The sequence below is a fragment of the Cygnus olor genome, chromosome 1 (assembly GCF_009769625.2).
Source record: "Cygnus olor isolate bCygOlo1 chromosome 1, bCygOlo1.pri.v2, whole genome shotgun sequence".
In the NCBI taxonomy this organism is placed as follows: Eukaryota; Metazoa; Chordata; class Aves; order Anseriformes; family Anatidae; genus Cygnus; species Cygnus olor.
Window position 1 is genome coordinate 118,300,684 of NC_049169.1, and position 17,864 is coordinate 118,318,547.

The 17,864-nt window shown below is 37.7% G+C and overlaps 1 protein-coding gene across 13 annotated transcripts in view; it reads left to right on the top strand.

Annotated features, from left to right (window-relative positions):
• CASK (calcium/calmodulin dependent serine protein kinase) overlaps positions 1-17,864 on the top strand; it is a 217,900-nt gene that overhangs the window by 75,926 nt on the left and 124,110 nt on the right. For 12 of the 13 annotated variants that reach the window (XM_040545500.1, XM_040545497.1, XM_040545503.1 and 9 more), the window contains exon 3: positions 14,922-15,027. In XM_040545500.1, coding sequence (XP_040401434.1) covers positions 14,922-15,027 — 106 coding nt within the window. Of the gene's footprint in view, positions 1-4,236; positions 4,312-14,921; positions 15,028-17,864 lie in introns of all 13 variants that reach the window. The other variant, XM_040545509.1, reaches the window with a different exon arrangement.

The following is a 17,864-nucleotide window of genomic DNA, read 5'->3' on the forward strand; positions in this document are numbered from 1 at the left end:
ATGCTAAAAGCAGAAGCAGAATTTTGAATTTCTAAAATTTGTGCTTATTACAAGATGTGTAAGCAATAATTCGCATATTAAAATACCTTTGCAGACTAGAGATGACAGGTTTCATTGATAGTAGTAGGCAGCTGGTTTTATGGCATATTTATCATGTGATTATTATCAATACTTTGGAAATTGGAAAATGAGTTTACAGTTAAAAAAAAAAAAGCAAAGAAAATAGTCCGTAGGAGAAATTCCTGTTACATTTCTGCAGTGCTTACATTCTTACCTACACACAGTAAGGTAAAGTTTTGTCAATTTTCTCTTAAAATCCATAGGGCATCGTGACTGTCTTCAAAGTTTAATTTGGCATATACCTTAGTAGACTTTTGGCACATATTTTTGCAGAAACTCTTTGAAATTAGTTCTTATGACGGGCACATTGTTGTCTGCTGCTACCATTCTTCGATTCTAATATTCACTGCTGGCGGCACGTTGCACTTCTGTGTCTGTGATTGTACTTAAGTCAGTAAAAGCATCACTTGATAGATAATGTTTGTGGTAATAAAAGGTTTAAATGGATTCCAGTTTCATGATCTTCTGTGGCATTTGGAAAAGAGAAAGTGAGAGATAATTTAATAAAGCACATCTCAGGAAAGTTGAAAGGTTGAAAGCTTTAGGTGCACATTTAATGCTAAAAGTTCAAAGGTTTAAAAAAAAAAAAGTGTTAATTTTTTTCCAGCTAAAGAATGTTACGATGAAGTGTTCTGTGTTTTAAAATGATGCTTACCTAGAATTTACAAATAGGCTTTCCAAACTGACTGTAGCGTGTGACAAAACATGGAATATGTATAAACTGCATGAACTTCTCTATGCTCTGAGGCCATTTATTTCCCTAATTAGTTTTTCATGGATGAAGATTTATACAACAAGATGATTTAAGCAGCCAAATCTTATTTTTCTGTGGTAAATACAGACAGGGGTACTGTGGCTAATAAGAAATAAGAAGTCCAGTCAGTATGTGGTAGCATGTGGATGTGCAAAACATGCACAGTGAGCTTGTATCTATTGAGGTTTGTGAGCTCTGTCTTAATACCAGTCCAGAACTGACCCTTTGTAGAGTATCAGCACCATTTTCTTGGCACTCTGTTTCTGGGATTGTTTATTAGCATACCCACAGCTTGTCTTTAGCTGAGCTAATAAATCCTCTAGAATCAGGGTCACTGTGACTTTTAAGTGACTTTGCATGCAGCTAGCTCAAGTCCATCATGGTTTATTAATTTAGGTATTGACTGAAAGATACTATACTGTGTCATCATGCCCTGAAGCAGCACAGCTGTTTTGCATATACTGCATTTGAGCTAATAAATCCTGCTAGACCTGAGCTGGCTTTTAATAGTGTTGCAGATGTACATCCAACCTGAATAACAGCTCATGGATTTGCAAATTTTACTTTTATTTGTAGTCACAGATGAGTAACTCATCCCCTTTCTATAGTGGTGGGTACACCCAACCCTACCTCAGTGTCTTGTCTTCCTCTGCCTACTACAGTGCTCCGGAAAATTCAGAACATGGTTGAGCAGCATGAGACATGAACAGCTAGTTTCACCAGGAGAGCTTTGTGATGGAAGGAAGGTCAGGCTGAGAACTGTTATTTGCTTCTGCTTCAAGGAAGGAATGGGGAGTGGGAGAATGGGGGATCTTGTGCAACCATGCTTCAGATTATTTTCAGGATCTGGGCAGTGCTACACTCAGCCTGTGAGTCACATGTTGTCATGTTTAAACAGAGTTTTCATTTTGTTGAGTAGGCAGGAAAAGGGGTCTAAAGGAACTATGGAAGCTGACTTGTGTGAGGTTTATGTTTTACATTTCCAAGTATCCCGTCATGTCAATGAAATTCTTTACCCTAGTGGCATTTAATGGAGACATATTTAAACTTCTTTTTCAAACTTGTGGGGAAAGAAGATTTGGTTCTTTCTTTTAACTCTATTAATCGTTTCTTTCCTGCTCTTACAAAGCTCTGTTTTGCAGAGGATACAGATTATTGTCAGTTACTCTACTCCTGTGCCATTCTAGAATATAACAGTGGGCATTTAATTTATATACAAGCTTGCGGTTGCTCTTGCGCTTAAGAGTGAGATAAATGGATAGAACTTACAATGTTGTGTTCTTGCTTTAATTGATCATCACTTCCATTTGGATACCAAAGAAAGTGGATCTCATGCTGAACATGGAGAGGTGAGATAGGACATGTTAGTTGTTGCAATGAATTTGAGTCAAGCCTTTCCTTAACACCTGAAGAAAGTTAATTTGGTTCTGTGAGTGTAAGCTCTTAAATAATCTTGGCTCTGACAAGAGGGAGGAGCAATTCATTATGCCAGCTGTTTATTGTAAGGCTTTATAGATCAATATTAGTCCCTTGAAATGCCCTATAGTAGTGAAGGAAACTGGTATATTACTACAGGATTCTTGCCTTTCATATCATGTGGAGTTTCAGAGGCACTGGGAACTCGCTCAGAAATGAGTCAAAAAGCAATGCAGATGTGCTGTTTCCAAGTCTGTATCTCCTGTTTTCTGATACAATTTCCAAGTTACACTGATTGGATTAGGTGACTGAACTGTTTTTGGCTAAGTATTAATTCCAGGTGGGTTTTTTCTTATCCTCACTCATCACGAGAAAATGGGGGGGGGAATGAAGTACTGTTTTCTTAACTCTTGGGTGAGATGAAGGAGGTGAACGCTTTACATCTGGAACGATGATGAAGAATTGTCCGTTAAATATCATGAGATTCATGTGAAAGTTATGAAAGAAATTACTTTTCAGATGACCTTTCATTGAAATAGAACTCAAATCTGTTCACAAACAAATTGTCATTGGATAGGTTCTTTATGAGGATATGTTACATCTGCCGGTTGCACAGTCCAGGACAAGTTGGACAAGTTAAAACCTCATTCTTAGAGCTGTGACTTGAATGCGGTTAGAAACAAGTTTGAGCTCAGCAGCACTGGTTTAATCACTAACGTTTGATTATTGTGGAATGAAAAGGAGGGATGTGATTGAAGGGCACTGATTTTAGAGGCTTGAAAGGAGTATTGCAAAGGAGTATTGCAACTGCACAAAAGGAAAAGGGAAAATGGTGGGGGAAAAAGGGAAGAAGCACTACAATCTTAATAAGAAGTACTCAAAAGTATTTTATAAACGTGTGGAAGTAACAACAAGTCTATTTGAAATTTTTCATGCTAGTTCATAGTATGAAATCCTGTAAGTGCTGGTAAAGAATACGTTCTGTAGTGTTTTTTTATTACCGAACTGACGTGCACACCTGTTTGACATGACTTGTTTTATAATTTGTCGGTTAACAAAGAAGAGAAAATAATTGTCTATGACTTTTGGTAATAATTGCAAAGGGAAGCACATGTAGAAAAGGAAGAAAACAAAATTGATTTATTTTTCTGACTGTGGATTACTGCTGCTTGGAAAGAGTTTTCTAGTTTCTGACATTGTTCTGTCACTGAGCCAGAATACAAGTTTTGTTCTTGTTTTTGTTCATATACAAGGTATTTGTTCTTCAGGGTTCAGATACCACTCTCTCTACAGGACTTTCTACTTAGTGCGAATTGGTATGATCCTTAAAAATTACCAGATAGTCATCTATTACTCGGCATGCATCTCCTCGGTGCATTGTAGATGCTGTTCATCATAGAGTTCAATGTGCCGTGGAGAAAGCTTTTGGTACTCAGGCTGCCTCAGTACAGCAGCATATATTGCAATTTCCACTAAATTGCCTGAGAAAAACAGCAAAGTAACCTGTCCTGCATGCTGTGCTACAACTAAAATGCTGTCATTAACTGAGCTACCTGACATTGTAGAGTTGATTTCATCAGAGTAGATTGATATTTTCAATTCTGTTTTTGCCTGGCTTCTCTGGACTTAATGGTATGGGCAAAATATACTAGTCCATTTCTAGTATTAGTGAGCAGCTGGTTTTGTGTTGGCTATGCAGAACCCAAGAGTTATAGACCAAAGAAACTTTGATCCAAACAAACAAGCACGTAACTTCTGGCTGTATAAGAAGCATCCTGAACCGTCGATTCTGTCCTCTGGATGACTTTGGGCACTCTGTTCCTGGCTGTTAATGTTCGATAACAGCAGTCTAATGGCTTCTTTAACCCTTCCTGGAGTAGGAGTTGGGAACAGTTTGTCTAGACTAGCTCAATATGTTAAGAATAGATTTCCTTTGTGTCTTTCAGATTCCAGGCCTCTTCCTGTAAAATTGAGGTTCTTTGTTGATATCAGAAAGTAAATTTCCCTGTCATTGTGTTCAGGTAAAAACTAAGCTACAGAAGAAGAATAATTACAAACAAAAGGAAAAGTACAAATATTAGGATCGTAAGCAACAGAAGTAATTTTTAATTTTTCTGGTTCAAGTATATGAGGGTGTTTAAGGAAAGGTTGGACGTGGTGCTTAGGAACGTGGTTTAGTGGTTGATGTTGGTAGTAGTGTGATGGTTGGACCAGATGATCATGGAGGTCTTTTCCAACTTTAATGATTCTGTGATTCTGTGAAGTAACGTTCTTTTCTTGGTAACGTACTATTGCCTTTGAGGGCACTTGATATAAATGTTACTCTCCCTGCTAAAAACTCCCTTAAAGGACTGCAAAGTCTAACCTTTATCTAACCCGAACTGTCTAAGTGAATATTGGCCAAAATATTAGAAATGTCAAAGTCTGGTGTTGAATTTTTCTGCCACTCTGAATTTGTTTGATAATGGTAATTTTAGCTCATCCTCAGATGTGCATTACCTGTACTGCCCTGGGCAAAGGCTAAAGAGAAGACTTAAATGCACCAACATGCACATCCCTGAAAAAAAAAAAAATTAAATAAAATCCCTGGAGGTGAGAGCAGCATAGGTGGGGGGAAAAAAGCACAGCCTGGTGTAACTTTTAAACAGGAGAAATTCCAGTGATTTCAGCAGAACTACTTGTAAGTTATTAGTCTTTTTGAGCTTTTTGCTGGACTTCAAAGCAGTAAGTATACCACTCTGTTACAGTTTCGTGGATTAAAGAAGAAACTTCTGGCTTCCAACAGCAGACTGTGTTTAAATTTGTTATAGTTGTGTAACCCAGTTATCGATGTGTGCAGCACAACAGACGACTGGTGTAGTCATAAGCTTTGAGTGACTCATTAAGCACGTGGGAGAGAAGGTTCTGCTACAGAGTCTTGATAAAAGGGTGCTTATTAGCCTAGCCCTGGATGCACTTTAATTATTTTAAGGTGGCATTTATTTGTTTTTGTTCCTAGGTCTGAATTCTTACCATCATCATTAAACAGATCAATAAGTATAAAACTACCCAAAGGTAAAGCTCTCAACAGCCAAATAAGTGCAGGTACCTTTTGTATGCAGTTGCTGACTACATAGCGGATCAAAGTACGAACTGTGTTGCCACCTAGTGAGAAATCTGTAGGTAGACATGTTGACTTTGAGTTGCATAAACTTCACAAATTACAGGGAGGAAAAAGAAAAAGCACTTGATTTATAAATTCATTTTTCAGTTTGAATTCGAATTTCAGTTAAATGTACAAAAGTATAAAGCTGCTGCATGTTAGCATATCCTGATAATACTGTGACAGTTAGTGTTCTTAGTTTTCTGATTTCTTTAGTCTTTGGGAGGAGCAAATTAATAAAAAAAACTGTGATTTGACATACTGCCCAAACATTTTAATCCAGCTGTGCCCTTAAGATGGGCAGTACTTCTGTAACGTGGCCATTTGTTTTTGCTGCTGTGCTGTCAACACACATTGTGCTTACATGTGTGCATGCAGAATTAGTCTGGCTGAAAAATTGCTCAAAAATTGCTCTGAGGGGAAGGGGAGAAGTTTATTTGCAGTGGGACTGATTCCATGATCCTGTTTATTGTGCAGTTGCACAAACAGCTTCACTAGCATGAAGGTGAGAGATGCTGCAGGAGGGGAGATTGAGATGACAGAGGAGGGAACAGTTGTTGCTTTTAATGGGGCTGCTAGACTAAAGCATTTGTCAGTTCACTTTTATTATAAGGAAAAACAGTACGTGTAATTTTATGAAATTATGACCTTCTAGTCATTTCAGTAAAGAAGGCTACTGTGACTTTACAGCAGAGCATTTTGCCATTTCAGTGCTCCGACCAGCATGTAGCATTCTTTTACCAAATACACACTTTGTGTTTAACTGGCTTTTTTTTTCCTATTTTAAAAAGAAGTTTCACAGTATATTCTGACAGATCAGCAGCTGCACACCCTTCCACTTACCTCTGTTAAAAAATTCATTGTATTGCAAAGTGTTTAAAATTGTGGTTTGTAATGTAACAATGTGGCCTATGGTAATTTGAAAGGTGTTGTGTATCAGGCTATTATGCAGTGCTGCATAGCAGGTGGGAACATGGGATTTAATATAATATGGTTATCGGTAGTGAACGTGCTTTCATTATGTGATTGATCACATCTTGAGAGTCAATGACTGTTTTCAATTTCCTTTCATAAATTATTGAAAACAGATCAAAGATAGGAGGGAGTGTTACAGATTTTACAGCAGAGGTTTATGAATGTCTTCAGCAACCACCTCCATTTCTGTGTGCATGTCCAAACTTCTGACAGCGACACCTCTCCATACTCCTTTTTGAATTAATGTACTGGGTTTATAAAACTATTTCTGATGTCATGACCCTGCTTGAGTTTTGCCACACTTCTGAAACTGCTACTTTGCAGCCAGGAGAACTACTAGAAGTGTTTTGAAATAGACTGTGCACTTAAGATGAAAAAGAAGAAGGGGGAAAAAAAAAAAAAAAATAATAATAATAATCCAGGAAGCCTTGGTTTAATTTTTCATCATTTCCCGTCTTCTTCCTCTGTCCTCTTACCTTGTTGAATCTGCTGTTAATCACTTGTTAATAAATGATTTTAATTATCTGCAAAGACAGCTGTTAATACTCTTTCATACATTCTTAAACACTTTTTTATTAGTTCAAGTTGATTCGTTATCCAAAATATACCATTTTCTTTATGACGCATTGTTTATTTGTATTCCAATAAAAATGAGGAAATGAGTAAAAGAAAGGAGGATTTGCTTTCATGGACACAAACCATCTATTGGTACATCGTTCTGGATAAATCTGGTGGAGTGGAGGTATTGGCAGTCATGAGAGAGAAGGAAAGGTTTTTTTTCACACTTCATGTTTTCGTAGCTGATGGAGTGTGAACTGGGGAAGGAGAACTGCCTTTTAAATGTCTCAAGACATCTAATTCCATATAAAAGTTCATCAATATGTTTACATTTATGTCCAAACACTGAGAAAGAATAGAGTAGAAAAAAAGGATGTTACTCAGAATTTAGTGAGCATCTGTAAAGTTTGATTCCATGAAATGGAGATTTCCAAAGGTTTCTGCATGTGGGGGATTAGAAATGCAATCTGGTTGCTAAGTGTTAGTTGCAACTACATTTTGCTTTTCTTTCTCCCCCCCTTCTTGTTTCTGCAGTAGCCTTGGAACAAAAGATACTGAAGACTGATTATCTCACATTGTCATTGTAACTGCTGATTACCAGTGGCTTTTTTTTTTTTTATCAAGGGCCATTTGTGAACTATATATATTTGTTTCTTTGTGGTAGGCTTTTATCATGTTTGGTAAGCTACAGATTGACTATGAAATATAAGATTTGGTGGCGATGCAGTGGAAGCCGTTTACTTGTGCTTTTACTTGTGTTTTGCAACATCCTAAGCAGCTCCTGATGCTGGCTTTTGTGGTCATGTTTGTCTCCTGCTTCCATACTCTTGTCCTTGCTTCTATGCCAGCTTCCATACTTGAGATTGCTCACTGAGTGGTCGTTTCATACACTAGGACACTGAGCCAGTGGGTAAAAAGTGAATGTTTTTTTGTCAAGTTAACACACTGAAGTGGTTTGGTGTGTGGTGTGACAAGCTCAAGACTGCTGCACAGTGGAGCAGAGGGCAAGAACATGCATAAGATGAAGAGAGAGAGCCAGCAGTTAAATCAGCTTGGCTACTGTGGACCTTTAGCCACCCTGAAGTGCATGGGAAGGGAAGCAGGTATGCTTTTACTGCTTGTTGAGGCAAGGAGTCATTCATTGGTCAGATGTATGTGTGCGGTGAGGGGGCTGCCATGTATCCCAGAAAGGAAAGCACTGGGGTTTTGGTAAAGAGAAACAGGAAGACTCTCATGAAAGAAAGATAAAAAATCTGTGGGGCAGGAACATCGCTATGGTTCTGGAGTACAGGGGTTTTATTGCTGATGTCAGTATAAGATGTTCCTACCTTCTGCTGCTCGTTCCTGTTGCAGTATGTTGGTTGTGCAGAGTCCTTTTATGACTTACTTGCTATATTATTAGAACAATAAAGCCTAAGAGTAATTCTCTTAGAGGGTGGGAAAGAGCAAACAGAGATGGGAATAGGGGAGCTTTTTTAAGCTTGTACTGCCCTGGAAGATCACCTGTCTTTGGAACTGCAGCCTCGGATGCAGGACGATTGGTAAAACCAGAGTTGGCTGTGGTGCAGGGTGCATCGTGTTCTTGTTACGTGCTGTCTTGAGGCAGAGGTAGATAGCAGCATGCTCAGCTTGGAGGTGGTCGTATCTTCTGGGGAGCCCGTGGGAGCATGGTGGCTACTGCAGTCTGGCTGGACTAGAAGGCAGTGCAAACCTCTTTCAAGTGCTGGTGGCAAGGGTTTTTTTGTTTGTTTGGTTTTTGTGTTTTTTTGGCAGGGAGAGAGGGGGCTGCACAGGCAGGCTCTGTGGGAAGAGACCAGGGGCTGCTCCATGCCAGGCACAGCCAGTTGCAGATGGCTCCACAGTGGACCAAAGCTGAGCCTATCGGACACATACCTGGCATTTCTGTGAAAATATATCTAAGGAAATGTAGGAGGGAGAGAAAGGGAGAGGGAACAAAAAAAGGGAATATGAAAATCAGAGGAGGGGTGAAGCGAATGGCAGAGTGGATCCATTGCAGGGTGGATACTCCCTGTGGCCTGTGGAGGGCCTGCGTAGGAGCAGATACCCACTGTAGCCCTTGCAGGACCCATGTGGGAATAGATAGATATTCCTGACGGAACTGCAGCTCCTGGAGGATACATGCTGGAACAGACCTTTTTTTCTCCTGAAGGACTGCAGCCTGTGGAGAACCCATGTGGAAGCAGCAGGAAGGTGTGAGGAGGAAGAAGTGGCAGAGGGAAACTGCTGTGGACTGACCATAGCCCCCCTGTGCTACTTGGAGTAGAAGAGTCTGGAGTGAAAGAGTAAAGATGAGCCTGCAAAAGTGGGAGCAAAGGTGTTGTTCCAATGTTTTTCTTTGTTTCGCACTACCTGAATCAATAATTACAAATTGATTTTAATTGGCAATAAATTAAGTTAATTTTGTCACATCAAGGTGTTTTTTTTTTGCCAGCAACAGTAATTGGTAAGCAACCTCCTCATCTTTGTTTCAGCCTATGAGCTCTCTTGTTTCTCTTCCTATTTTCTCCCTGCATCCTGCTGAGCAGCAGAACAAGGAACCAAGAGCATGGGTGGGAGTTCAGTTTCTAGCCAAGGCTAACCCACCACAAGATCAAAACCAACGTATTTGTAGAGTGAAGCAGTTGGTGTGAAGGTACTAGTGTGTGTATTGTATACGCCTCAGGGGGGTTACTTTGAACTATGACTAGTCTGACCTTGTGGCCTGAATGCTGTTTGTGACTGGAGCACATCAGGCATGTTTCTGAAACACATCATTCTGTTCAGTTGGATCTAGTTGAAGTAAACATCAGCTTCTCTGGGATGCATACCAAAAGATGGTAGGTGGAAATGACTGGGAGATGTTCTTCAAAAGTATGTTCCTGACCCAAAATAAAACTTGGGAATGGTTACCACCTGTCGTGTTGCTATCTGCAGTTTACAGCCATGGTGATATTTGAAATCTTCTTTGAATTACAACATAATGATGTTAATTAGATGATTAATCCAGGAATCATTTCTCTGCTGCAAAGAAATATAGATAGATTTCATTTTAATATTTAGTACTGACATATCTATATAAATTATGTGATCACATTCTCTCTGCAAAATACATGGAAGTGTTTTAAGGAAACAGTTTACTACTAATGTAGATACTTCTTTTCCGATACAGTCATACCCAAGCTGTGGATGGAGAACTAATATTTTAAAGGATTGAACTGGGAAAATCAGAATGCTGTATGTCTAAAAATGACTTTTTATGTCTTCTGTCTCACTGAGAAAGATTGTGATTATACTGTCGAAGCTGTTATAATAGTGCTATAATTCAGGCTGCTAGGGAGCATCTAGCTCTTCCATGCTGTAGGATAGCACGAGCATACCTTCAAAGTATGTTCAATGTGTTTGAGACAATTTTTTAAAAATTTGGGTGTCAGATTTGAAAGGAAAATAGGTGTTTGCCAGAATTGTCAGGGATGCATAGGATAATAGTTAACTCCCATACAAGTTTTAAGTGATGCTCATGTTTCATATTTCTATCGAAGACTGATATTTATTTCTTAACATTATTTAGACCAGCTATCTTTTTAGAGCTTCCTGCAATTCCATTTTCAGTGTTGCAACCTTGTCCAAGCGCAAGACTGTGTTTTCTCTGTGTTGTTTAACACTGGGAATTCCCTTTTCCATCTTAGAACTTTTCTATTTGTTATAGAAGTCTGAACTTCCATGGCATTTTAACAGTCTCAGTGACTCTTTTTAAACAGTTCAAGATCTTATCTTGCCTTAGAGCATGTTCTTTTGGCTAAATTTTGCTTACTATCGAAGGATGATGTTCAAAACGTAAGTTACATAATCTTTAGTAAATGGTACGTGCCACCTCTTCTTCCTTAAAACTGACTTATTCCATTGGCAGATTCTTGGAGTGTCCTGAATCTCTTCTGGGTGTTAGGAGGAAGGCATGTTTTGACTTAGGATGAGCAGGACCTTTATCACAACAAGATATGGCAAAATATTTAGTAGAGGTTTAGGAAACTTAACAGAAGATAGAAAATAGTTTATATGATGTTATATTCAGAATGCTAAGTTAGAGATAATATGATGGCTCACAAAATAATAATGGGATTTTTCTTAGGGCATCTTCAGTCCCATGCTTGCAGCCAAGAGTTTGCTTGGCTTTAGGTTCTATTCAGAACTATTCTATTCAGCAGTATCTGCAGGTGGTTAGGATTTTAGTTACCCCTTGAGGAGTGTATGGAGCTGAAATTTAACTCAGTCTGGGTAACGCATTTGAGAAAGGACTGAGTAGATGATGATGATGTTTTTTAAGTGAAAATGATTAAATATATGCCATCTCTGCCCTTTCTTCTCCTTTCCCTTGCGTTCTTACTGGTCTTAAGCATAACACCTTTTGACATTTGGGTCAGAGTCCAAATGGACCTCAGAGTCCATCGTCGTTTTTGACTTGTGGCTTGTTTGAATCGATGTGGTATGTATCTGTCTGTCTCTACACCAAGTTTTCTTCTTCCCTCATAGGTCCTCTGTTAAACAAGTTCCTACTGTTTTTAAAATTGGACTTTGTTCTGCTCTTAGCCCCAAGCCACCTAAGTCTTACTAAAGCCTTGTTCTGTGACTTCTATACATTTGCTTTGCTGTTCAGAAATTGTATTTTCCACATTCTTCTTCTCCTTCCTCAGTCAGTGAGCAGTTCTTTTGCTTGTGCAATATTACACAAAGGAATGAGCTAAATTGCAGCACATATTTTCTTTCTCCCAGTTCTCCTTTCCTGCAGAATATATATAGATATCACAAGAAATGAATAAAGCAAGCAGCCAAAATAAACTATTTTGAACACAATTTTTACCCATAAAGAAAGTAGAACTTTCTGTAGTTTCCTGTTGGATTTTCACTTCCCATATTTAAAAAAAAAAAAAAAAAAAAAGGTATCAGATAACCATGGCAAGGTGCGGTAGTATTAACATCCTTAGATCGTAAGAAACATAATAAGTGCTGTATTTTCTGGAGATCGTAGTTTTTACAGAATCATGTAGTTTTCCGTTCTGTTAAACCATCTATCAGTATACTTATCTGTGATCCCATTTAGGAAGGACTGTATGCGTACTTTGGTGAATGACAGGGAGAATCTTACTGCCTAGAAGAGTGGGGTGGTAATCGTTTAGTGTTGAATCCATACCTAAGCACAATGGAAGGGAATGTTACCATATGGTAACTACCGTAGTAGATCCTCTGTATGAACACAGTGGTATGTGGGTATCTTTAAATAATGAAAGACATACTGTTGTTTTCTTATGTGATAGGATTTTACCTCTGTATTAAGGACAAATTTGACGTGAATTTTGTAACTTGAATTTCATCTGCATCACCAAAATAATTATTCGCTTCTTTTCACTGCTCTGTTTGCACTACCTAAGATGTTGTTTTGCCATCGTGGTTTTGAAGGGATTACTCTGCTCATTTTGATTTTAGGTTAGGTTTGCAAGGATGAGGGAGGAAGCACATAATGTAAGTGTAATATGTAAGTTATAGGAAGTAAATTTGCACTTTGTGAACCTGAAAGTTTTTATTGGATTAAAGCTCAGACATTTTACAAATTCTTCTGAATTTATAAATGACCAAAAATTGTAAGTCTAGCATTAATCTCAATAACCTGTTAAATGCTTCACATGAAAGAATGTTCATCTGACTTGTAGTAATTTTGAATGTTATTAATTCATGTTAGAAATGTAATATGACAAATAGGAAAATAGCACATTTTAATTTTTTTCACTGTGTAGCAAAAGAATATGGTAAGCATTCTCAAATCAAGAAGCAGTATTTATATTTTCCCATAAATACATATGTAGGTGGTTCTTGAGCAATGAAAAATTGTACAAAAAGAGAATAGAAAAGTGAAATATCTGCTTCAGACTACAGACTGGTATTTTCCTTTCATCCTAATTGTCAAGGCTTCACTCAAGATTTTGCTAATTTTCTAGAATACTGATGGTAACTTAAAAGAAGAGTTTTAAGGAAGATTAAATGATACAAATAGCAAATATTTTCAATAAAGAGGAAAGCAAATGAGTTCTGTGTGGTTTGTCGTGTGTTTTTTGTTTGTTTGTTTGTTTGCCTTTCTTTAATAAAAAGGATTGGTTTGTGCTCAGAAGAAAAGTGTTGATTGATCAAAAACAGTCTGTCAAGCTTTGAGAGATGTCAGCAGTTTCTGCTCTTTGTTTATTCACAACTGTTTGTCTTTCTTCTTCTCTAGAACAGAGATGCAAGCTAGTGTATGTTGGTTTAAATTTATGTCAGCGCCATTTCATATATTGTGATTTTAAAAAAAATATTAAACAAACTGTGGGAAATTCAAACATAAGAAAGAATCTTTTTTATTATAAGGATGATCAGACGCCAGTACAGGTTGTCCATACAGGTTGTGAAGTCTCCGTTCTTGGAGAAGTTCAAAACCCAACAGGACATTGTCCTGAGCAACCTGCTTTAGATGACCTTGTGTTGAGCAGAGGAATTGGCCTAGAGACCTCCATGTTTTAATAGTTCTTACTGTAGTGCAGTGAAATTGCCCATCCTTTGTATTTGGAGATAATTTTGCAGGGATACTGAATTTTTAGGCTGAAAATTTGGTGTAGTCTGGAGTTCAGTCCTGTTGGCAGCCGTTCACCAATGATGTTTCCCAGGGCTCAGTACTGGGGCCACTTCTGTTTAACATTTTTATCAGTGATCTAGATGAGGGAATTGAGTGTACCCTCTGCAAGTTTGCATACAATAGTAGATTAGGCAGAACTGTTGATCTCCTGTAGGGTAGGAAGGCTTTGCGGAGGCATCTGGATAGGCTGGATCAATGGGCCAAGTCCAGTCACATTCAACAAGGCTAAGTACCAGGTGACACACTTGGGTCATAACAACCCCATATGGCGATAAGGCTTGGGGAAGAGTGACTGGAAAGTTTGGGGGCAGAAAAGGACCTGGGGGTGCTGGTCAACAACCAGCTGAACATGAGCCAGCAGTGTGCCCAGGTGGCCAAGAAAGCCAATGGCATCCTGGCCAGCATCAGAAATAGCATGGCCAGGAGGACAAGGGAAGGGATTGACCTTCTATGTTCAGCACAGGTGAGCCCATGCCTCAAGTAGTGTGTTAAATTTTGGACCCCTCACTACAAAAAAGATACTGAGTTTCTTGAGCATGTGCAGAGAAGAGCAAGGAAGCTGGTGAAAGAACTAGACAAGACATACGAGGAGAGGCTGAGGGAGCTGGGGTTACTTAGTCTGAAGTAGAAGAGGCTGAGAGGAGACCTCATCACTCTCTACAAGTACCTGAAAGGAGATTGCAGTGAGGAGCCTGTTGGTCTATTTTCTCAGTTGATAAGGAATAGGATGCAAGGAAATGATCTCAAGGTGCGTCAAGGGAGGTTTAGATTGACCGTTAGGTAGAATTTCTTCACAGAGATGGTGGCCAAGCATTAGAATGGCCTGTGTAAGGAAGTGTTGGAGTCCCCATCCCTAGAGGTATATAAGAGATGTGTGGATGTGGCACTAAGGGACGTGTTTTAATGGTGGGGCTTGGTAGGACAGATTGATAGTTGGAATTGATGGTCCTAAAGGTCTTTTCCAACCTAGATGATTTGTGATTTTCTCTCTCTCTCTCTCTCTCAATCTGTATTACAGTTAGTTCTTCAGATTATGACCCAGAAAATCTTTTATTATTTGGTCAAATCAGGGGAGCCTATTAGGTTTTGTGTCTTTACATTTTGAGATCTACATGAGTTCTTTAACTTAAATTAATGAGTAAGTTCTGAAGGAGAATAATTAAATATCATCTCATAAGTGTTGTTTATAAACATTAAAGAATGTATTAGAAGTTTCAGAGGCTTACATCTTTCCAAACATTGTATTTTAGTTATCAACAACTTGAATATACAGCTAATATATTATTTTTTGTCTTCTGCAGATCTGAAGAGGGAAGCCAGTATTTGTCACATGCTGAAGCATCCTCATATTGTTGAACTGTTGGAGACATACAGCTCAGATGGAATGCTTTATATGGTTTTTGAGTTGTAAGTTTCCCTCTTTGATTTTGCTTTCTTAGTCATCATTTGCTAAATAAAGTCCTTAAAGTATGTCTGCTTCCACCTGCTTGTTTTGTAGTTCAGAAGCTTGGAGTGCTGTGAAAATATTTATTTCTGGCATGTATAGGTTCTCACAAACAAAAAAAAGCTGTCACACTGACTACGGGGCTAGTTTCAGTTTGTTTATTAGTGGCCTTTTAAGGTCAGATATACTGTTCATTGTTGGCTGCCACGTGCCTAATACGGTACACAGAAACATGAGTTTAAAATCTCTGCTGATAGTCATCATCTTTGAGTAGTTAGTTGATGGTGTTCTGTTGCAGATGTGAACTTTTGTTCATTTTTTTCCAGGCTACTGTTTCTTCAGCTCTGCTTTTCCTTTAGTAGATACTCCAAAAAGCTTTATTTTTTTTTTTTTTAAGTATTCTTGTAAATCAGTATACCTGTTCACTTCATATGAAAAGGGGAATTTTGGTGAAAGATGCTTTAGAGGCTTGAACAAAAGTCTACTTACCATTTGCATATGGAAAGATGAACAAAACGACAAAAAGGTCAGGGAGCAGCCCTCAAAGCACCAATTCCTCCTTTGAGGGAAAATTGTTATATTTACATGTACATTAAAAACAATTTTCACATGTTAGTTTCATTGTTGAGGTAGAGAGGAAGTTAGGTGGTAACAGCGAAAAAGTGATATAAAGCTGAAAGTAGTTGTTTGAATTCTTCTGTTTTGTTTTTTTAGGGAAGCTTATATGACTGTGTGAAGTAATTGTTTTTTGCTTTCCTTTCTGTAACTTTTGTTTCAGTACTGACTTTGTTTTATTTTCTAAATAACAAAACATGGACCAAGGGAATATAATTATCCTATTACAAAATAATGCACACCGTGGGGAGGCAGACAATGAACAAGATTTTGAAATTAAAAAAAGGTTTTGCATTTATTTTTACCTTGCCAGGAGCTCAGAAACATGAGACAAAAGATAATTATTTTTTAATGACAAGCCTATTACCATTTATGTTTCTATACACAAAAAATAAGTCTGAACAATGAGGATTACTACACAAATACTATACCTGACTTCAGGCCACATGAAGGAAGGAAATACAAGGCTAAAGTATTTGAAGCATAATAATTCTTTACCATCTCACATGTCCTTGTACACTACTAGGCATCAATCTTTTGTAACAAACATTGATAGAAAATGAGATAGTAGGAACACCTGTTCTCAAAACGTAGGAGGAAATGGAAGAGTTGTGGACACAATATGTTATGCTGGAGGGAATGCTTGATAAAGTGATTTAACAGAAGACTATGCTTGCAATGAAGTAAGAGTGCATTGTCCAAGTTTGACAGGGTTAGTGGTAGTGTGTAATTATGACCATAATAAGAAACTCAGTAATGAAAATTCAGGACTAGCACATGAACTACACGCAATAACTGAACCTAAAACTTTGTGCCATCAGTTGCACGTAAAAGTGACATAAGGTCCACTGCTGTTTCATAAGCTGTGAGCTACATGGAGAAGCTGCTAAAATGACCCCAAACATCTTGCCAAATCTATAGTTACAAAAAGGAACAAGTTAAGCAAACACGTTGTATATCTGATAAAAGCAAGAGATTGTATTGCTTGGGGAGAAAAATACAGTCTGTGCCCAATTTTGAAAACTTTTGTTAAACACTTTTTTTAAAAGTCATAATTCACAGAAGCACTGTAGAACATGGACAGTAGCAATGAAGTTTAACACCAAAAAAAATCATGTTTTTAGCATCATTTATACACAAATTCAGGTACTCCTTTACCTAATAAAAGTATGAAGTCAACTGAAGTACATTAAACATTTTATAGCATCAAAAGACATGAAAGCAATCATTTAAGTTTGTGCCATGCATAGAACAAAACATTATGCCAAACTCAAGCTATCTAAAATTTTTGTTTATGAAATGGGGAAAAATATGCAATTTCTTTTCTTTCATATTTGTACTAATAGTATGCTATTCTAGACAGTGCTGTCCTGTCACATAACATTTGCTTTGTAGTTTGTGCACATGGTGTAAACACTGTTTTTATATAGAATGCTGTTTTGTATTTGGTACATAAGTTGCTTTGGCTTTTATATTTTATTGCTAATTATGTTTTTCTGATGACCATTGATCTTTACCAATGAGAATACTTTGCAAAAGGTCAGCTACCTTCAGTATTTCTAAAACAAAGCAAATATTCTACTTGAAATGTCTGAAAACCACGTTCAGGACTTAAGAGTACGTTGCATGTAGTTTATCCTCAGTATAATCAAAGTATGTGGACTGAGTACTTACCTTTCATACTGAAGATCTCAGATATGTGAGTGATACTCAGTACTTTCAGGTACTTAATATCTGGTCATCTGCAGAATATCCCCTCACCGCTATTCATAAGTGTTCCTGCTTTTTGTAGTGTATTCTAAGAAAGATTTGGCTCTTGGGACATCAGTCTAGTTTAGCTTTACCAGTTAGGCTGTGTAGACAGTTAAATATGTACAACTATGCATTTTCATCTAACTAACACATGTAAAAATGCCCGAGTTTTAAAATCTCAAATTTGTAAAGGTAATTTAAAATGGTTACAGTTACTTGGGTTTATGATAAGTATATGCAAATTAGCATTTAAATTATAGTTGAAATTATAGTTAAATTATAGTCATGCCATTTTGTTGAAGTGTTAAGACAAAAAGAAGAGGAAGAAAGGAATGCTGTCTATTCTGCTTTGTTACAATACTGTGAAATAGCACAGCTTATCTTGTGGAGTGAAAACTTTTTCATTATTTCACTTCTTCATTATGTTAGGATT